Below are 23,175 nucleotides of genomic sequence, written 5' to 3'. Positions count from 1 at the left end.
ATTTAACAGTTTTAAAACCAAGAACACCCTCAAGCATAGTTGGGCTTCATCAGTCTGTGGGGAGAGTGATTGTGAATCAATGCCATGCACTTTACTGCCATCTAGTGATCAAGATAGTGATCAGATCAAATTTCAAGAAAGTCACTAGAACTTAAACTTTAGTAAATTGAATGCTTTCTCACCTTCCCTTGTGATTTGATTTTTTTTAAATGGGGATTAGATCAACTATAATGTGAAGGCCTTTCTGATCTTGTTTATATATTTCTATAAAGTATGTTTTACATAGTAGAGGTTGGAGTATGGAGTACAAATCTCAATTATTGCTGAAATAAAAGACATTTTGTTAAAGCTATTCATCTTGCAATCATCATAACAATTTACAAGACATATCCAAGTAAAGGGAAAACAACATTTATAATGTATGAGGAGAGTGTTGATTGATGGTCAAGTAAAGATGCTGCTATAGAAATACATCTAGTCATGCACCAAATTTACATAGTCCTTTCTGCTTGGCAAATATTAACTAACAATATCTCAAGGTTGGGTATGATTTCAGATTTTCTTTTGCCCATTCTGTCAAGGAAAGTATATGTTGCCTGTTTGGACTGTCCTGAGCTTTTCTCATTTGCCTTTCCCAGAAGAGGCAGGACTAGCTCAAAGACAGAAAATAAAGTTTATCCTGTCGGTTGGGAGGAAAACTAATTGCGTCTGAGAGCACCCAAGGAGTAAATGGCAACATTAAATTCAATATTTATTTTCAACATCACTAATTAAAAAAAAAAATGAACAAGGTCAGGGTCCTCGCAAAATAATTTTGCCCAAGTCTCTGTTTTTGAACAGAGCAGTAATTTTATTTTATCATTGTAAACAACTGGTGCCCAAAAGAGATCATTGTCTTGATTAGTTTGGGTCTTTTAAGCAAACAAACAATCCATGATTTCCAACATCAGGGACAATTTTCAATTGTTTCTTCATCTTCTCGTAGAGTTGGCCCCAATCTCAAATTGAGTGACAACATTTAGGTTCTGATCCAACACAATCTAGCCTATCCCCAACCCTGCTTTGCACACTCCAACAGCATAACTGTCTACTGGATGTAAGTTTGCTCTGAGCTGGAAGGTTTGTTTTCTGATGTTTTGTCACCATACTAGGTAACACCATCAGTGAGCCTCCAGTGAAGGTTTCACCAGAGGCTCACTAATAATGTTACAGAGTATGGTGATGAAATGTCCGAAAACAAACCTTCCAGCTCAGTGAGCAAACTTACATCCAGAACCTCAACCTGAGCTACAAATCTTCTCAAAACTCAATAACTGTCTACTTCATGGTAATTCCCTCTAACCCTATAAACTCTGCCTTCCATTCACTCTAAGTGATTGTATTTCATCCTACTATGATCCACCTTCAATCGCCCACATCCCATGTGATGGAGTTTGCTTTGATTCCTGCACATAATATATGCATTGTTGTTGCTGCAACTTCAACCAATTATTGTATAACCAAACAGGATGGCATTAAAAATCAGCTCAGAGCAAACTTACATCCAGTAGACAGTTATGCTGTTGGAGTGTGCAAAGCAGGGTTGGGGATAGGCTAGATTGTGTTGGATCAGAACCTAAAGGTTGTCACTCATATTGAGATTGGGGCCAACTCTACTAGAAGATGAAGAAACAACTGAAAAATGTCCCTGATGTTGGAAATCATGGATTATCTGTTTGCTTGAAAGACCCAAACTAATCAAGACAATGACCTCTTCTGGGCACCAGTTGTTTACAACGATAAAATAAAATTACTTTTCCTTTCACAGAGCTGTTAACGACATTTTTCACCTTTAAACCAAACAATTATGAATTAATTGGCCACCAATTTTCTGAATTCACTTCTCACTATGCAAAACAGAATAGCAGCTCATCAAACAGTAGCACAGATCCCACAAACAGTCTTAATTTTAATGTTCTTCAATCTGCACACTACCTAACAAACCATACTTTCTACCCCCACCAAACTATATAGCCATGCTAACAGCCAAATCTTTACAGCATGCTACCCAACTAAAATGCTTGGACACTATCTATATATAATTCAAACAGACCTGCTGTTATTCTAGAATTTACAAAAAATGAACTATAATGCTCCTTGAACTGTTGATCAATCATTTTTATTCATGCAACTCCTTTTAGGATTAATTGTATTCTTACCTATTCACTCAGATATCAACTAATAGCACTTGGCTGAGTTTGAAGGTGTCTGTTTCACAAATCAGATATTTATTGGAGAACAAAGCCTTGGGGGATAGTGTCCTTACCTCTTGGCCAGGAGAACTGGGCTTGAGTCCCACCTGCCTGGTTGTGTATCATAAAAAATCTGAACAAATTGATTAAAATAACGACAGTGACATTCCTCAAGCTCTTGCAACACAGTGGTGGTGTCCCTGCCTCTATGCCAGAGGTCTGAGTTCAAGTCTCATCTGTGCAGGAAGTATCTTACAACATGCCTGAGCAGGTTAACTAAAACAGACACTTTCCTGAATGACAAAGCAAGGCTCAGTAGGCAAACGGAGGGACTAAAGATTGTAAAGTTCTCACTGATAGTGAGCTGCAGTTGCTGGACCAATTACCTTGTGTGAATTATTCCTTAAAAAAGGTTAAAATATAAAGATGCAATTGTACAAATAACTAATGAATAATTTCAAAAGACACATGTCTTTTTACATTAGCTTATATTTTCAGAGCTCAGGCCTGAGCTGGTGTGCCATGGAAATCTTGCATAGCGTTTACTCAGGTTAGAGAATTTTATTTTTAGACTGGTTTAATTTTGTGGCCTGGAAGGAGGACAGGGCAAACTGAACTGAAAAGAGTCCAAGATCAGCAGACAGTGGAGGCTGGGATGTAGACAAAATGGTACATGCTGAGTGAAGATTAGAGGCACAGAGGGGTAATCAGGCCACGTCCTGAACGTTGGCAAGTTTAGAGGTCAGGAAGTAGGCCAAGGATGCATGTTAAAAAGCAGTGTAAGGAAGGAAGCTAAGAAATAGGCCAGGTCTTTGCCAACAGATGACCACTATACATAAGCTTCTGTGAAGATGGCAGGGATGAAATATCAGAAATTTTCAGAAGCAGGAGAGAGGCAATTAACATTGAACAATGAGGGAAGCTTAATGTGGGTGAATGTATTGGCCAACGACATTTTGCAAGCAACTGGTTTTCAGTCAAATAGAGCAGATCTTATTGAAAGATGGCAGATCCTGAGGGGGCTTGCTAGAGAATCTAGATCCAGGGGCACAGTTTAAAAATAAATGGTTTCCTATTCAAGACCAAGATGTGGAGAAATCTCTTCTCTCAAAAGGGTCAATCAGTGAGAATCTCTTCTACAGACAGTAGGGGAGTCTGGGTCATTGAACATATTCATGCCGAGTTAGACTAGGCATTGTTTGATGAACGAATCAAAAATTTTGGAGGGAGGCCTTTATTTATTTGTGTATTCATTCATTGGTACACCGAAGAAAGAGTTAATTAGTAGACACAAACTTAAACTTTGAATCTCTCATCATTTCTGCGCACATTCAAGCAAATCACTTCTGCTTCCAAGCACCGGACCTCAGGATAAGGCTGAAACAAGAGCTTAAGCTTTCAACAATAAATGTCTAATAGCAATTCTATATTTATAGAATTTAGTTGGTCTTCCTTTGGAAGCCATTTGCTGCACACTCCGTTCCGAACAGGACAACCACCTACACTGCAAAGGTTCCCGCCAAAGTTACTGTACAATGGTTGGCAGAGGGGAAGACTCCAGCAGGGTGATCTAATAAAAATAACTGTAGCTCTAAAATTTGTTTTGTTTATTATCTTTGCTTGGTGACAATATAAACTCTAAAGATTACTTCATGTTCAGCCTTTCCATGCTGACCCACTCCTCTAACCGCTCTGTGGAAGTACCTTCACCACATGGGACTGCCGCAGTTCAAGGAGGCACCGTCCCAAGGGCAACAGGGGATCTGCAATAAATGCTGGCCTGACTAGTGATACCCACATCCCATGAAAGAATAAATAAAATGCCCCCACCATACAAGAAATCCTTTCACAGCTATCAACCAATGTTACAAATATAAAACAGTTGGCAGTAAACAATTACACAATAAAGTATTGATGTGCAGATAATCTGCTGATCGGAGTTTTTTTTCTGATGCTCAATTATGGTTCAAATGAGTCAGACTAGTTTTGATTGCAATTCACTTCATAATGAACTCTCTATCCAGGCACTGGATAAACCTGAAATGGTTCTCTACAGGACCTTATAGAGGGTATTATTGTGGAACCTAGGAATAAGTGAGGACTGCAGATGCTGGAGGCCAGAGTTGAAAAATGTGATGCTGGAAAAACACAGCAGGCCAGGCAGCATCCGAGGAGCAGGGGAAATTGACGTTTCGGGCATAAGCCCTTCTTCAGGAATGAGGCTGGTGTGCCAGGTGGGCCGAGATAAAAGGTAGGGGGGAGGGGATTTGGGGGAGAGGTGCTGGGAATACGATAGGTGGAAGGAGGTGAGGGTGAGGGTGATAGGCCGGAGAGGGGGTGGGGGCGGAGAGGTCGGGAAGAAGATTGCAGGTCAAGACGGCGGCGCTGCATCCGGGAGTTGGGACTGAGATTAGGTGGGGGAGGGGAAATGAGGAAGCTGGAGAAATCTACATTTATCCCGTGTGGTTGGAGGGTTCCTAGGCGGAAGATGAGGCGCTCTTCCTCCAGGCGTCGCGTGGTCAGGGTCTGGCGATGGAGGAGGCCAAGGACCTGCATGTCCTTGGCGGAGTGGGAGGGGGAGTTAAAGTGTTCAGCCAATGGACGGTTGGTGCAGTTGTCCCAGAGGTGTTCCCTGAAACGTTCCGCAAGTAGGCGGCCTGTCTCCCCAATGTAGAGGAGACCACATCGGGTGCAATGGATACAGTAAGTGATGTGTGTGGAGGTGCAGATGAATTTGCAATGGATATGGAAGGATCCCTTGGGGCCTTGGAGGGAGGTGAGGGGGAAAGTGTGGGCGCAAGTTTTGCACTTCTTGCGGTTGCAGGGGAAGGTGCTGGGAGTGGAGGTTGGGTTGGTGGGGGGTGTGGACCTGACGAGGGAGTTTTGGAGGGATTGGTCTCTCCTGAACGCTGATAGGGGTGGGGAGGGAAATATATCCCTGGTGGTGGGGTCTGTTTGGAGGTGGCGGAAATGACGGAGGATGATACGATGTATCCGGAGGTTGGTGGAGTGGAAGGGGAGGACCAGTTGGGTTCTGTCCTGGTGGCAATTGGAGGGGCGGGTTCAAGGGCAGAGGTGCGGGAAGTGGAGGAGATGCGGTGGAGAGCATCACCGACCATGTCGGAGGGGAAATTGCGGTCTTTGAAGAAGGAGGCCATTTGGGTTGAAGGCAAATACAATGTTAGCATTCATTTTGAGAGGGCTAGAATACAAGAGTACAGATGTACTGCTGAGGCTGTATATGGCTCTGGTCAGACTACATGTCGAATATCGTGAGCAATTTTGGGCCCTGTATCCAAGGAAAGATGTACGGACCTGGAGGAGGTTCAGAGAAAGTTTACAAGAATGATCCTGGGGGTAAGAGCTTGTCATATGAGGTGCAATTGAGGACTCTAAGTCTGTACTCAATGGAGTTTATAAGGATAAGGTGGATCTCACTGAAACTTAAAGAATACGGAGAGGTCTGGATAGAGCAAATGTAGAGAAGATATTTCCACTACTGAGAGAGACTTGGAGCTGGGGTGATCTAAAGTGAAGCCTTTAGAACTGAAATGTCTTCAGCTAGAGTGTAGAGAATCTGGAACCCGTTGCCACAGAAAACTGTGGAAACCAAGTCATTGAGTATAATTAAGACAAAGATAGATAGGCTCTTGATTAGTAAGGGAATCAAAAGGTTACAGGAACAAAGCAGGAGAAAGGGGTTGAGAAACATATCAACCATGATTGAATGGAACAGCAGACATAGTGGACCAAGAGATTTAATGCTGCTCCTACATCTTATAGTTCCCTCTCAAAAGTGAGATCAGCAAGGAGCTTATCAAGTTTCCCAGTCAAGACACAAGTAGTCTTCTATGGACAACTGAATGCATGCTAGGCCCAAATCAGGACAGAATGCAGGGTCAACAGCACAGTGGCAATACTACTGGACTATTTACTCTAGAGGTCTGGAATAATGCTCCATAGATAGCAGTTCAAAACCCACAATGGCAGCTAGGGAAATTTAGATTCAGTTAAAGAACAAATCTGGAATATAATGCCACAGAAAAGCAGCTAACACCAAAGACCCCTCCTACCCTGTTATAATCTCTTCCAACCTCTCCCCTCAGGCAGAAGGTACCGAAGCTTAAACACATGCACCAATAGGTTCCCTGCTGTTATTAGACTGCTGAATGGATCTCTCAAATTTCAAAGCTAATGCTGATCTTGATTGAGGTGCCGGTGTTGGACTGGGGTGTACAAAGTTAAAAATCTCAACACCAGGTTATAGTCCAACAGGTTTAATTGTAAGCACTAGCTTTTGGAGCACTGCTCCTTCACCAGGTGGTTGTCTGATGAACTTAATGGAGGAGCGGTGCTCCGAAAGCTAGTGCTCCCAATCAAACCTGTTAGTCTATAACTTGGTGTTGTGTGATTTTTAAAGCTGATCTTGCTTTTGGACAGCTTGGGTGCAGCCATACTTTGTATGCCTCACTCTGTCTAAACACCTTACCATCTGTTTGTCCTTGAAGTTTATGATCTGCCTGTACTGCAGGCAAAACAAAACTTTTCACTGCACTTAGGTACATGTGACACCAATAAATTTAATCAAATCTTCTTAATACACACACCACCGATCCAGAGCTATATTACTAATTCTTAGCTGCTGTCTGAAATGACCCAAGAACATTAGGTGTGCAATCTGGGGTGTACCTTCACCAGAAAGACAGCAGCAGTAGCAGCAAACAGCTCATCATTACTTGAAGGACATTAAATGATGGCCCTGTTGGCAATTCTCACATGTCAAGGACAAAAAAAGATAAAGAAAAGGTGGATTTTACCAAACTAGTGTTACTTGTCCCATGGTTACTGGGGTAGAGGGGCAGGTAGAGTGTAAGGGCAAGTGGGGAGTGAATCATTTGACACTGTCATTATAAGGATTACCAAAAACGCTCAGTTGCACAGGAAAGCAAGTTGGCATTGAATCCAGTAACATGCTCTCTTTAAACAATTCCAAATATTTAGCTCTCAGATTCTGGACACTGTCTTCTCCACAGGCATGTCCTCTTTCACCAGGCTTTCACATATGTAGACAGGACTGGACACAACTGGAATCTACACTTTGATACAAAGAAGTAACAAAGAGGATTGATGAGGGCAGAGCAGTAGATGTGATCTATATGAACTTCAGAAAGGCATTCGACAAGGTTCTCCATGGGAGACTGACGGTTAGATCTCATGGAATACAGGGAGAACTAGACATTTGGATACAGAACTGGCTCAAAAGGTAGAAGACAGAGGGAGGTAGTGGAGGGTTATTTTTCAGACTGGAGGCCTGTGACCAGTGGACTGCCACAAGGATTGGTGCTGGGCCCGCTACTTTTTGTCATTTACATAAATGATTTGGATGCGAGCATAAGAGGTACAGTTAGTAAGTTTGCAGATGACACCAAAATTGGAGGTGCAGTGGACAGCAAAGAGGGTTACCTCAGATTACAACAGGATCTTGACCAGATGGGCCAATGGGCTGAGAAGTGGAAGATGGAGTTTAATTCAGCTAAATGCAGGGTGCTGCATTTTGGGAAAGCAAACCTTAGCAGGACTTATACACAATGGTAAGGTCCTAGGGAGTGTTGCTGAGCAAAGAGACCTTGGAGTGCAGGTTCATAGCTCCTTGAAAGTGGAGTCACAGGTAGATAGGATAGTGAAGGAGGCATTTGGTATGCTTTCCTTTATTGGTCAGAGTATTAAGTACAGGAGTTGGGAGGTCATGTTGCGGCCGTACAGGACATTGGTTAGACCACTGTTGGAATATTGTGTGCAATTCTGGTCTCCTTCCTATCGGAAAGATGTTGTGAAACTTGAAAGGGTTCAGAGAAGATTTACAAGGATGTTGCCAGGGTTGGAGGATTTGGGCTATAAGGAGAGGCTGAACAGGCTGGAGCTGTTTTCCCTGGAGCGTCGGAGGCTGAGGGGTGGCCTTATAGAGGTTTACAAAATTATGAGGGGCATGGATAGAGTAAATAGACAAAGTCTTTTCCTTGGGGTTGAGAAGTCCAGAACTAGAGGGCATAGGTTTAGGGTGAGAGGGGAAAGATATAAAAGAGAACTAAGGGGCAACTTTTTCATGCAGAGGGTGGTACATGTATGGAACGAGCTGCCAGAGGAAGTGGTGGAGGCTGGTACAATTGCAATATTTAAGAGGTATTTGGATGGGTTTATGAATAGGAAGGGTTTGGAGGGATATGGGCTGGGTGCTGGCAGGTGGGACTAGATTAGGTTGGATATCTGGTCAGCATGGACGGGTTGGACCGAAGGGTCTGCTTCCATGCTGTACATCCCTATGACTCTCTAGGAGTTTCACTCTTCAAAAACAGCAACAAGGAAAATCCATGCTGGAAAAAATTTGAGGCAACAAAATTTAAATACAACTGAATCTAATTTATTTACTCAATGTCAATTTCTCACATCAATATAAAATTGAAGTAATTCTGAATGTGTAAATAAGATTTATTTGAATACTGCACACCCTTGGCAAATTTACTAAGCAAGTTGCAGCCAAAAGTGCAATTCACATAATAAAAATTTGCCACTGATATTAACCAAAAGTAGGGAATATTCTCTAAACTTTCAATCTGATAAAACATGGAATTTTCAGCTCAAAGCCAGAAGCACAAGTTTTGCCCAAAATTGGACTCGGGCCTCATCAGCATATTGCAGATGAGATGAGGAGGCAAATATACATTGCAAAGACAATTCTAAAGTTTCACAGAGACAAAGCTAGTTCTGGTAGGGGGGAAATAGGGTTTGTTCTCAGGCTGGAGGCTATGCCACAATTTCAACGGCAGCCTTCACAAACAGTGCTTCTCAAGTTGCACAGGGCCCTGTTTAACCTTAATGCAACAAGTCTGCTGAAGGTCATGTTCAGTGAAGGTCATGTTCACTCAAGTCCATTTTTGAGAAGAGGGCCTCAACTAAATGTTAGACCCCTTAATGCCATAGGGAAGGGGCTTAAAGCATTTTATTTAAGAGCAATCACCACACTTTTGGATTTTTTTTTCATATCTTCTACCCTATTGGATGTGTTTTAACCCACTAAATTTCGAGGTTTCTGCTTTACGGAAAATGATCATTCAACCCATTCGTGTGTTTTTGCAGGGGGATTTTACAATACTGAAATTATAAATTCCTCAATGAATCAGAAAGTCAAAACATTACTCAACTTGCTTCTCTCTTAAATCATGAGAGATTGATTTCTAGAGAACGAAAGAGCTGGGGTCTGTTTCTCAACAGCTCTGGCAATAAACAAGAACATGTGAATCTGACATCCCTGCTGACATACTGAGCAATTTTCAAAGGCTGCCTCTCCGTTCACTCGGAAGGTAAAAACAACAGCTGATGATCTACCAAGGTCTCACTGGGTCTCAGTTCCAGGATTCATCCTTAATCTGCACCTGCTGTTCCACTTCACATAGCATATAATGGGCACAGTCAGCTGGCAAGTTATTGTGTACCAGGAACGTAATGACATGACGTCACCCAAATGCTTGCTGGATGTTCAGAAGTTCTGCTCAGCTTACATGCTACTAGCTTCGCAATCAATAAAAGGCTTGGCATAGTCTAACACAAACCTGAAACCGTCATTTGAGTAAAGCAAATTCTGTTGAGTGTTTTAGAAAATACCATGTATATTAACTATATTAGTATGTTTATGCGTAACAACATTACCTTCTACTGGTCGGTCAATGTGAACAATTAACTATATAATGACTAACTTAAATAACAATGCTAATCCCCTTTATGCTGTAAATTTAATTACAGTATTAACAGAACATAAAAGTTGAGTTGCAAGGCTCAACCTTCAGAGTAAAAGTAAATGGAAGACAGGTGATATTGAAATGAACTTTGAATTTTGCCATTTCCTTTTTATTGTGGTAAAGTTGTCATTAATCTTACACAGCAGCTAAAATGAATACTGAACCAGTGCTTCCCAATTTCTTTTCTGCTGTGACCCAAATTTAATACTGCATGCTTGGTGCAACCGCAGAGAGAAAACTGCATTGGGGGTAAACAGTCAGTCATTTTGTGCTGCTGAGAGCTTGAACAGATTGCTGTTCATTCTGTGTCAGTGGGTTAAAATCCTGAACTCCTTTAGTAACGGTATTGTGGGCATACCTACACCAAATGGACTGCGACAGTTCAAGAACGCAGCTCCCCACCCCCTTCTAAAAGGAGGAGGGATGGGCAATAAATGCTGGCTCAGTCTGCAAAGCACACATCCTGTGAGTCAGTGAAATAAAAACAGAAAAGAGAAACAACAAAATCACCTCCCATGTTCTGGGTCTGTTGCTGTCAATGAGTTCACTGAATGAGGCCACAGGCACAAGCAAATAAAAAAAAACACATACATTTAAAGAGACCTCATAGCCAATCATGGACTGTCAAACTTGAGTCTCTGCTTCGCAACCACTGAGTGATGACCACTCTTTGGGAACCTCTCCTATGCGGTGTCCTGCTTCACTGTATTCTACAGACCTTTGATTAGCTTATTGAACTTTAGGGTTGTACTGAACATTAGATACAGGTAAAACAAGGATCTGTTTCACTCTGCTTCAGTACATTCAGGTCTTATTACTTGCTAGACTGACAAATTACATGATATAAGGTCAGAACAAACTTATTTTAAAATCAAGCTTGCCACTGGCTTGCAATGCAAGACTAAACTTATTAAATTCAGGTTATAACACCTAAAGATTTTCACTTCATGAGGTTTGCAGAGTTTTCACCAAAGGTTAACACTATGGATTTGGGGGTCAAATAGTTCAGATTTTACTGAATAATCACATTAAATAATCAAAACAGATCCATGTTAGACTCAAAGTGCTAGTCTCAAAACTTTGATCTGTTAAATGTCACTTTGCAGACATTCTAATTATAGAGCTTGCACCATCTGCCACATACCCATAAAAGTGCCAAACTTTATGATTACCTCCCTACAAATAAAGGCTCATTTTTAAAATGATCATATAATACTAGATGGAAAACACCAAATCCTCTTCCTAAGACAGACAACATCATTGGGTAACTTTCCAGGAAGAACAATTAGGTATTAGGCCATAGATGTTAAATAATTAGATGACTATTGGAGGTTAGGCCTCTGACACAATCTCAAGGCTGTGAACCCAGCTGAAGTTATGTTTGCAGTGTAAAATCACACTGACGTTAGCTTCTTTTAGCCTAGGATCCTGACCCAACTGCACTGAGTGGCCAACTTATAAGGCTCTGGACTGATATCAGAGGCTGCCCTTAACTTACAATACAGGGACACCCTGACTGAATGTGGTCTCCCTTGGTTTGAGTGATAACAGCTGATAACCATGACAAGTTTCTTGGCTTTGCAGCTAAATGGCAGGGCAAGACATAAGTGATGGGAGTTTGGTATTCTAGGTGCCAAAGTACAAAAATAAACGATAAGGCAGGGATGTTGTGAGCATCCAGATAGGCACAAAGTCAGTGAGTGCTAAGCGAGGAAGAGACCAGTGCTGAGATGCAGCATTGTCCAATCTGTGAGCTGTGCACAAAATGCCCTTGCTGCAAAATTTCAATACTAATTGTTAATGCATCCTAAACTGCCATGTTAAAATGCAGAAGCAGCCTGTAAGTGGATCAGTGAGATATCATGAAGATCCTGTGAAGTTGACAGGTGTCAGGCATTAGCAACTTTAGATTGTGGAAAGGTGGAGAGATGGAGATTTGGGGGGTGGGGGGGCCCTGGAATATCATTGCCTAATCTCCAAGATGGCAGCCTGGAGGGGCAAGAGATCAACTGAAGTTGCCAGGGGTACCTACTTATGTTTTTCACATGGGGTATTGTCAAAATCTAATTTTCTCATGGCAGGTTATAGAATAGGAAGCCGCACATTAAAGAGCAAATATGTTAACAAGAAATTTTTCCAGTTAAGAGCAATCTTGCCACTCACTAGACAGGATCTCATCTCAACAGCCAGAATTGTTTCAAAATGCAACAAGTTGCTCTCAACAACAAAAAAGTCTTGACTGACTTCTCATGATTCGCTCAGATTTCTTGCATCACCCACAGATCCTTTGCCGAAGCTGATAATGCTTCTCCAATAATTTCTGGGGTGTGTGGGTTTCTTCCATGCCATTATTGGAGTTCAGTTTATTAATGTATTGATAAAAATGGTTTACTTCTTCACAGGTGAAATGGAATTAATAAAGCAAATTTAAAATGTTTCTCTGCGTACCATTTTATAAAAAGTCAAAGTTAAATATGTGGCTTCCACATTTTTGTTCAAGTTTTCATGTGTTGATTTGGATTTTTATCTTCCCTAAAAGGCAATGGAAAAGTTGAGATTGGAAGCAGTGTGATAGAAACATTAATTAGATTCAAACACCTTATCTGAATTATAAAGAGGTTACATCCAAGAGAAAAATCCACCTGACATTAGCTAATGCAAAGCAGACCAGTGACTTAAGTAGTGCCTAGAAGTTTAAAGCATCAGCATAAAACTGAAAAAAGGTCTCTTACAAATGGTGGTGTGGAGTATTGCACTCTGCCGTTACAACATTTGGACTCCAATAATGCATATCTTTGGACTGTTGGAGGAAACCAGAGCACCCAGAGACAGGGAGAATGTGCAATGTCCACACAGACTGTTACCCAAGGATGAAATGAAATCTGAGAGGCAGCAGTGCTAACCACAGAGTCGCTGTGCCACCCCCTAGGATAACAGCTTTTGAAACATGGGTATGATGGAAGAAGCTTAGTATCCATTAAATGGACAGAAAGACAAGCTAATGGGTTGGATCACAAATAGAAAGTTCGGAATTGAAAATAAAAATTGCAAACTCAGAACAGAAAGAAAATTTGCGTGGGTGGTTACTTTTGACATGTGGACTCAGGGAAGCAAGATGATGCTACGGTGACTACTGATAAACAAAGCCAATGAAATGAGAGTAGAACAGTTTTTGTTTCATTTGAATCATATACTGATTGGAGGATAGGCTGTTAAACAAACTGAATTGATAGAGCCAGGTTGGGCAGCAAAAGATGCACAAATTAGGTTTTCAACAGATGGGTTGATATAGGGTAGGGAAGGACCACACAATGACGACTTAAAAAAATATGTAGTTCTGTTGACAGCAGAAATATACAATCAGCTTGGAAGGAAAAATAAATTACCAAGTCTATCAGCAGTTTCATTCAGTCTCAGGCAGCAGCTAGGGAGGAAGAGGGATCAGATCCGCATACAAAAATTTCTGCTGAGTCATGAAGTGAAATAGAAAATTGAACTAATGCCCAAAAACTGCAACATAAGTAGAACTTGATATTTTTACAGCTCATAAATAATGGCTGTCAACAGAAGAAACTTCAATTCATACAAATATTCTTACACAAGTTATGGAAATTTAGGCACAGATTTAGGCGCTGACATGTTCAAGGGGTTTTAAGGGAGAGGATAGTTGGAAATTTAGTGTGCAAACCTGATGCAATTAATACCTGGTATTGTAAGTTGCACATTATGGTATTGCACAAGGTTACATTGAATCCAGTTAAATGATTTCTGTAAGTAGGCCAACTGTTAATCATCAGGTTAGGAATGTTGATGACATAGGTTGCTGAAAAGGCACAAATTCTGGATATAATTGAGCAAGATCTGCCAATAGAAACTGCTGTGGAATCATTGGGTTGACTTTAATTATTTAGCTTTCATCCCTCGGGAGGGTAGAGCAGTGTAATACAATCAAGAGCCTTCGACTCTTTCCGATTGTCAAGGTAGAAAAGATTAAGGACAGTTTTCTTGTCTATCTCCTCCCAGTTGAAGCCCTTGAATGTCAAAGCAATGGCTACTTAAGAGCCTCCTGCCACCGCCACTGCTATGCAAAATCTACTGAACTTTAATGAGGGTGAGAGGTACCCTCCTGATCAGACACTCTGCCCACAGAAAGCACCCCTACTTGCAATTGGAGCTGTCCCTGAGAGGATGCCCCCTGCAACCCAAAACTGCTCTGGTCTGTATCAACTCATCTGCAATACAGGACCTTTGTTACAGTAACAGCAGAGGCTTTCAATGTGACTGAAGAATTGCTGGCTTCTGACTGGCAGTGACTCTTGGAGATGGAATGTTAAATAGTACAGAGGCTTTGACAGTAGGCAGAAATCTGCCCAAGTGATGCTTAACTGGGAATTAATCTGGGAGTTCCAAGAATGGCCACAGAAGGTTGTCCCAGTTTTCCAACCTATCACTGGCCACTATATAGCCATTACATCCAGTCCATTGATTGAGGTAACAAATCTATAAAAGACCCAAACCAAAGCTGTAAAATGCTGTGTTGAGAGACTGGGAAATATGGGACCATTTCAGATCTGAACTAAGGGAATCTTTGTGGTTGGAACGGTGCAGACTAGACGAAAGGCAGCAGAATCTGGATCAGCCGAAGCTTATGAAGGATGGAGAATGTGAGGCTAATGCAGCCAGGTTGGAGGCAAAAAAAGCTGGAATGTGATTTTCAACAACCAAACCATAATGACAAAAAATGGCCAAAGCGGTTTGTGGTGGCTGGTAATTTGACACTTCCATTGTCATTTTTCTTTTTTACACAAGGAAGTGATGCTGTGTTTCATGTATATTCTACTTTTAGACTGCCTATGTTGCCTGCGAGATGCCAACAGGGCAATATTCCAAACCAGACTTTGCATAAAAAATTACCGTGTGCAAACTGACTGCTACTGGCTATGAATGCTTTGTCTTATCCCAGAAATTTTAGCTGCAAATCTCTGCTTTTTAAAATTGGTATACCATGTATATGTAAAAGATCAATGGAGTGGAGCTTCCCTTATCAGAAACTAACAGTAGTACAGTAATAGTAGAGCAAGTGACATTGCTGCAGCTTTTCAGGTTTAGACCAGATGATGGTTGAAGATTTTGCAACAAAAGCTTACTGAGTACCATATTGAAGATACTTCATAAACCTTTTGAAGTTTAGAAGTGACTCTTCACATTCTCAAATGTGTATTTTCAAACAATAACTGTGCTTTCAAAATAAAGGTTAGTTAACAAAAGGCTTAAGCAGTAGAGGAATAGTAATTTCAATAATTTGTATACTGAACAAAAGTACATAATGAATGACAAACTGATTTGTTCTGATGTTACTTACAAACTCAAACTTTTACTTAAAAAGAACTGTACTTTGCATTTCTTCAGAAAATTATCACATCCTCAGTGTCCAACAGTGCTTTGAATGTGCAGGTTTTTTTTCTTTATTCATTTGTGGGATGTGGGTGTCATTAGCAAGGACAGCAATTGTTACCCACATCTAATTACCCTTGAACTGAGAGGCTTGAGGGACCATTTCAGATAGCAGTTAAGAGCCAACCATATTGCTGTTGATTTGGAGTCCTACGTAGGTCTGACCAAGTAAAGTAAACAGAATTCCTTCCCTTAAGGGCATCAATCAATCAGACATGTTTTACAACAAATCAATGCTAGTTGTCATGTTCCTCACTTATATTTTTAAATTTAATCACTATTATGGAGAGAGACAGAAAAAAAAGCATCGATTCTGAACAATTACCCAAACAAAATGGCAGCACAACAGCATAAATTTCTTAAACCAGAAGTTTCTGAATGCCTAATTCCAGCAGGTTTCAGCTTGCAGGTTGGAATTGAAAGGATGAGCAATATTTCATATAAACTTTGCATAGCAGAGTAAAATGGATGCTAGCAAGTCAGCTACTCATTTTATGCATTCTCCAGTTATGTCAAAGGAAATTAATGAAATTGCAGGAATTACAAAACAGACTACTGACTCATTATAACTCATGTAGTATTATCACCCAAAGTAGATACATAACCCTGAATGTAATAGAATTAATTCCCCTTTTCTACTGACAGTAGGTTACACTATTGAGCCCATTCCAGGTTTTTTTGCTTACCCACAGGGCTGGTGCCTGCACCATTCGGCATTGTAAGGTCACCCATCATTCCACCTATAATAAAACAGAGGACAGATCCAGTTATCAATCAAATGCATCAGAAACACATTCTCAATTTATTGGCAATAAAACTGTTCCTAAATGTACTTTATGAAGAGGTGTCAAAATAAATCAAGTTTTATATTATTGACTGAAAATACATTCCTCTTACAAAATCGAGTAAGGCTATTTAAAGTTGCATTGTGAATTGACAGCTTTTTAGTAGACTAGTACTTAATAGAATCTTCAAAAACAATGATATACGTTGAATAATATGTACGAGAAAACTCAAAGACACTATTTAGATTAGATTAGATTACAGTGTGGAAACAGGCCCTTCGGCCCAACAAGTCCACACCGACTCGCCGAAGCGAAACCCACCCATACCCCTACATTTACCCCTTACCTAACACTACAGGCAATTTAGCATGGCCAATTCACCTGACCTGCACATCTTTGGATGGTGGGAGGAAACCGGAGCACCCAGAGGAAACCCACGCAGACACGGGGAGAACGTGCAAACTCCACACAGTCAGTGTAATATATTTACTAATATATTACAGCTATATTTTAGACAGTGGATTTGGATCGGCTCAAGCTTGGAGGGCCGAAGGGCCTGTTCCTAGTCTGTAAATTTTCTTTACTCTTCTTTGCTCTTGTTCTATATACCAAAGTGCATGTACTACAAAATGGCTGTAATGTATCTAAGCTTTGCTTACAAAACTTCTTTTTTGATTAAATCACTATAAATTAACTGCAGATGTGAAATAAAATTAATATCACCAATTCTCTCCAACCGTTAGCTCTCATTACCACTTACTCAGCTTCTCTTCTGTCCTGGCCTCTTATCAATAATCCCCTTGTCTTCCTACCCCTTTCATACTTCTCTCTCTCCACACTCCATCTCTATCCACTTCTCACCCCACACCCTTTCCTAATCTTATCCTGCATAAATACCACTTTTCCCTATTTGTTATGTGTTCTGAAGAGCCACCAGACTTGAAACTTTAACTTTGCTTTCTCTCCACAGATGCTGCCAGACCTGAATTTCTCCAACAATTTCTCTCTATGTTGCATATCTCTAGCATCTGCAGTTGTTTGCTTTATTGGATTTGAATAGTTCACCTAATTTGATAATTTAAAAATCTACTGTACACCGACAGTGGGCGGCACAGTGGTTAGCACTGCTGCCTCACAGCGCCAAAGACCCGGGTTCAATTCCTGCCTCAGGCGACTGTGTGGAGTTTGTACGTTCTCCCTGTGTCTGCGTGGGTTTCTTCCGGGTGCTCCGGTTTCCTCCCACAATCCAAAAAAATGTGCAAGTCAGGTGAATTGGCCATGCTAAATTGCCTGTAGTGTTAGATGAAGGGATAAATGTAGGGGCATGGGTCTGGGTGGGTTGCACTTCGGTGGGTCGGTGTGGACTTGTTGAGCTGAACGGCCTGTTTCCACACTAAGTAATCTAAAAATAAACCTGTAATAGACTGTGCAGCTGTAATTTAAATATTCAAACATTTACTTAAAAAGAACTGTATTTTGCATTTCTTCGGAAACTTAGCACATCCTCATTATGTCCAATGGTACTTTTAATGCACAGTTTTTCTTTCTTTATTCATTTGTGAGGTGTGGGTGTCACTATAAGGACAGCAATTGTTACCCATGTCTAATTATCCTAGAACTGATTGGCTTGAGGGGCCATTTCAGATAGCAGTTAAGAGTCAACCATATTGCTGTGGATTTGGAGTCCTATGTAGGTCAGATCAGGTAAAGAAAACAGAATTCCTTCCCTTAAGGGCATCAAATCAATGCTAGTTGTCACATTACTAACTTTATATTTTTAGATTTAAATTGGAGAAAATGTTTGTACTTTTGTCCCACACCATTATCCTGGATATCTGGTTGAATGATGCCGTGACATAACTGCTACGTGACTGTCTCTTCTAACAATGGTGTTAAGTGACAGCTGTGGCAACTAAGTTTCTCACAAGATCCAAACATCATATGAATGACCAAATAATTGGATTTTTGATGGTGATTAAGGACACCACATAGCAGCACTGCACAGACTTGCATCAATTTCCAAAGTCTGTTCTGCTAACTGCATGTCAAGGATGTCACACATGTCATGGCCTGAGATGGTCAGTGCATTCTGGTGAACTGAACTAAGCCCATAAAAGTTGGGCTTGCAAAAGGACTGGTCCCATCTTACAAGGAGCCTTGGTTCCAAACCCACATATCAGTTTAAAAGGAAAGGCTGCAGCATGGCAATTATCACTTACTGGCAATCTAAAAGAACACTTCCAGCCCCTCAGTAGGAGGATCTGATCTGACACGATAGCTTGACATTTCTAGTAGTCCCACTAGGTCAACAGTAGGAGTCACTGGGACTGCAAACAGTCCCTCGGATGAAGAGGACATAGCAACAGAGATTGCAAGCCTGGCATTTGAATGGGGATGGATCAGGAGCCTGGAGGGGGAGGCTGTGGAATGCAGTGTGGCATTGCCTGAAATAGTTTTCGATTGTTAGCATTCTGGTTTCAAAGTTCAGCGTACATTCAGCTTGAAATATTACTCCAGTTCAAGTTTTAAAATGGAATAAAGCAGGGGGGGGGGGGGGGGCTTTTCTTCTGTCCCCATGCTCCCCCCATTCTGTTTTCTAGTCCCAAAGTTCTGGAAGTTCCTCCCTTCACTTGGCTTTTCCACACCATTTGCTTTACCACACCAAAATACTTTTTAAAACATACCTCCTTGACCAAACCTTTGATCATCTGACCTATCACCACCATGCATGGCTCAGCATCTAGTTTTGCGTTTTACTGCTCTCCCGCAAAGTGCTTTGGTTCTGTCCATTATGTTAAACATGTACAACTTCTTGTAGCTAAACCTTAATGGGCAGTTTTTCTAATACACAACCTTATCTGCTGGGAAGGCATATGAGAGATTAACTGTCCACAATTTTCTCAACTGATAGATGATGCATGAAAATTCATGCATGGCCCATGTCCAAATCTACCAATACTTCCCCCTCCAAAACTTTGGGCAAGGGACCAATGTTGTAAATGTGAAACCAGAAACTCACCTCATGACTTTTTTTGATGGGGATAGGATTTATGGCAATCTAAAACATTTTTTTTTTCTATTTCATATATTCACAAGTTCCTAATCCAAAGTAAAAGCTCGCTCATTGTGTGCCATCTTTCACAACACCTTCCAGAGATGTGGTCACATTCAATATCAATGTTTTGGCTGCAATAGTTAGATGTATAAAGTATACCTGCATTACCAGCACTGGGTGGTCTCTGTGGAGCCCCTGGTGACACAACGTTTCTGGGCAGTGTAGCTTGAGGAGGTGAAAGCATGCTGGTATCTGTTAGAGATGTGGTTACCAATGAATGAGTTACAAGAGAGCTGCTTGGGTGGCTGTAGGTTAGATTATTTGGGTTGCTCACTGGAACTGCAACTGGCATTGCAAAGTTTTGTGGCGGCAAACCAGGCTGCAAAGAAATCAAAAAACATGTTACTTCAATGCTAATATATGTCTCATTTCATTAAAAGAAATGGCAAAGATGGTCTGTGATTGAGTTTAGAGTGCTAAATGCTTTTAAACATTCAAAAATCTAGCATTTATGATGTAATCGCAATTTCCTAAAGTAGTATAATGAGCATGGATTTAAGCTCTGCCATACAGAAGTGAGCACAAAGGCAGAAACAAACACTTTTCATCTGCCCAGTCTTTTAAGGGTTGTTACTCCTGTCTCCATCTGATATGGGCGGCACAGTGGCACAGTGGTTAGCACTGCTGCCTCACAGCGCCAGAGACCCGGGTTCAATTCCCGCCTCGTGTGACTGACTGTGTGGAGTTTGCACATTCTCCCCGTGTCTGCGTGGGTTTCCTCCGGGTGCTCCGGTTTCCTCCCACAGTCCAAAGATGTGCAGGTCAGGTGAATTGACCATGCTAAATTGCCCGTAGAGTTAGGTAAAGGGGTAAATGTAGGGGAATGGGCCTGGGTGGGTTGCGCTTCGGCGGGTCGGTGTGGACTTGTTGGGCCGAAGGGCCTGTTTCCACACTGTAAGTAATCTAATCTAAAAATATAATCAACATAGCAATAACTTTATTCCTCCAAAATTGGTGTTAAGATGTACCTTTCCATTAATTCACAAGCACTGGCTACCTATACAACCAAGGGCAATTTTTTATTAAGTTCTCACAATTCAGGGAGTGACAACCAGCCTGTGTGTTTGCAATATGCTGTGGTGGCAGATGAGGTGCCCTTCCATTAATGAGCACTCTGGAAACTGACTTCCTAATATTTGAGCCAGAAATAAACATTCTGAAGGCATTTTCTCCTTTTGGTCTCAATCTTATAGAATTAAAAGTATGAAAACTGGAACAAAGATTTTATCTAATTACTGATCCAAGAACACTAGAACATGTGAGCTCCTGAACTGATGCACTTGATGTACCACTGATAATCAATGAACACCAATTTAAACCACAGAAATGGAAAAATGCATTTTATTACTGTCCTAGATATTTGTCAGATGTTATCAATAATTTATGGGCTAAACCTTTTCTAAAAGTGTGATGCTTCTTAAATGTTACACACTAGTTTTCATATCAGTGTACGTGTGGTTCAAAAGCATAGCATTTTTCCAGTTGTGATATTATCTATTTCCAAGAAAAGTCTTGATAAAGGACATTGATAATGTTCCATAAAATAAGGCCAATATTTAAAACAGAACTGAGAGTCTTCTAGTGCAGTGGTAGTGCTTCCCTTTCCCCCACCAGACCAGAAGGTCCAATTTCAACCTGCCATGAAGTTGTATTATAACATGTCTTAACAGGCTGATTAAAATAATGTAAAACAGAACTATACGTTGAATGAAATTATACAGAAGTTAGCAAGAATGGAAATGGACTAACTGAATAAAAACTCAACTTTGATATTAGTGCATTATTGTAACTTTACAGCACAGACGTGCTTGTTTCTCAAAAGCAGCACAGAAGTTAAATACAAAATGTGATATAGCACATGCCATTTGATAGACAACAGACAGATATTAAACTTCTTCACCAGGTCCTAAACAAGAAGTCTGCAATCATAAATACAATGAAATATTTTATGCAAATTTAAAATGGAATTTTTTTCTCAAGCAGTTTACAAGAATTTATGCAGAAATGAAAACTTTCCAAATAACCATTTGCAATTAAAATAATGAACATTTCAATACATCTGAGGAGGAAGATGGAGGTTCATTTGGATTTAATTGTATTTAGCCTGAAGGTAACTTTAATGGAATGAATTATATAGTAATTTTCTACAGTATTTTCAGAATTTGCAATAAAATCTGGAACAGTTGTTAAACTCCAATTTAAAAGCAAGTCACAGAGGCAATCCTAATTCTTCAAAACTTGGATTTAATGCATGCAATGAGGGTCTCACTTACTGACTGGAGAACCAGTGAGAGGTCCAAATCATTCTCACAGGGAGGCCAAACCACCATACTGAGTTGGCGCCTGAATCACTGGACTTTGAATTAACCCCATTCTTGCCCTGATTGGAGGCAAGGCGTGGGGGGGGGGGGGGGGACTTTAGGCATTCTCCCCTTTTTCCCCAATGAAGGGTTCCTTGTTCAGGCACAGACAGCAACCGCAATCCCCACCAACCACTCCAACACGGACATCCTGTCACGAGCTGGTGAGTTTTTCAGATCCGCTCCTCTCACCTCAGACTTAAATGCAAGAGGTTTTCTGCTAATGCAGGACTGAGGTGGAGCAACTTCTGGTGATAAAATGAGCCACGAGAGACTGGATTAACCTTGCCCTATGTTTCTAATGACAAAATTCTTGTGCTGAACCCTGGAAGTTAACTACATATTGCATTTGAGCACATTGTTACAAATTAAAATAACATTGCTTTGCTAATTTCCTTTTGCTTTTAGTCTTGCAGACAACAATTAAATAAACAGAAATATAAAATTGATATCGGAACATTGACAGATTTGTTTGGAAACTCCACATTCGAACTTCATTTAATTGCATCTTTAAACTTTGTTATACCGTGACATTTTTGATTACATTCTTTAAAAGATTGCTTTTGGATGAATCATTTTGAATGATATGAAATAAAATTTCACATTGGATCTCCTGGTCTGAAAACACCAACCTATGAGCAGCTGGCAATTTGACAACTATAAATCAATATCCCCTTGTCTTTGATGTCACGCCCAATCCCTACGATATTGCTTCCTCTTCTCCTGAGGAAGTGACTCATGCTGAAATGTAGATTTCCATACAACCACTTGGACTCAAGTATTTATTTCTCAAACATAAGGCAGGGCAATGAGTGTTAACAGATCCCAACCACATCCTCACTTCCCAGCCGCACATTTATAATCCCAACAATGGTTCGTGGATTCCAGAATCCTACCCGATATTTCCACATAATTTTACACCCTTGCCTGGCCCCTAGATTTGCTAGTTCAGCAAGAGATCAAATCCAGGAAATGAATGCTCTCGCAAAATTGATGCATTTATCCACTGAGCCAGAAGATATCATTTTGTGGTGTCAGGTGCAATTTAGATTCAGGAGTTATGTGAAAGTGCAGTCTTTTAGGTCAACTATTATGTAAACAAAATGACAATAATTGATAACCCCTACTTTATTGCAGAAAAGCAATCAAGATTTGAATACCAACTATTTGATTAACAAGATATACAACTGCACGAATTGTATTAAGTGTTGTTTTAACAAGGCCAATTATTTCAACACTTAGTTTTCAAAATATTGCCCCCTGATCAGCTAACACCTTTAACTTACATAAACAGAGGCAATCTTGGCTCAAAATAGTTTCTAAATATATTATTCTACCATCATGATCATTTGGCTCGTAACTTTTCACACAGCCAATACCATGGAATGTTTTATTCCGTTTTATATATAATCTAAGGGGCAGCAGCACAATTCAAGG

The 23,175-nt window shown here is 40.7% G+C and overlaps 1 protein-coding gene across 15 annotated transcripts in view; it reads right to left on the bottom strand.

Moving 5' to 3' along the window:
* mef2aa (myocyte enhancer factor 2aa) overlaps positions 1–23,175 on the bottom strand; it is a 223,771-nt gene that overhangs the window by 24,619 nt on the left and 175,977 nt on the right. For 13 of the 15 annotated variants that reach the window (XM_087981265.1, XM_087981267.1, XM_087981277.1 and 10 more), the window contains 2 exons: positions 19,478–19,697; positions 16,165–16,218 (listed from right to left, as the gene is read on the bottom strand). In XM_087981265.1, coding sequence (XP_087837391.1) covers positions 16,165–16,218; positions 19,478–19,697 — 274 coding nt within the window. The remainder of the gene's footprint in view (positions 1–16,164; positions 16,219–19,477; positions 19,698–23,175) is intronic. The other 2 variants (XM_087981273.1, XM_087981274.1) reach the window with 1 other exon arrangement.

This window comes from Chiloscyllium plagiosum, unplaced genomic scaffold (genome assembly GCF_037043375.1).
Source record: "Chiloscyllium plagiosum isolate Xiang-an unplaced genomic scaffold, Cpla_swu_hap1 HiC_scaffold_39, whole genome shotgun sequence".
Taxonomy (NCBI): domain Eukaryota; kingdom Metazoa; phylum Chordata; class Chondrichthyes; order Orectolobiformes; family Hemiscylliidae; genus Chiloscyllium; species Chiloscyllium plagiosum.
The sequence above is the reverse complement of the archived record's forward strand: the minus strand, read 5'-3'. Positions and strand labels throughout refer to the sequence as shown.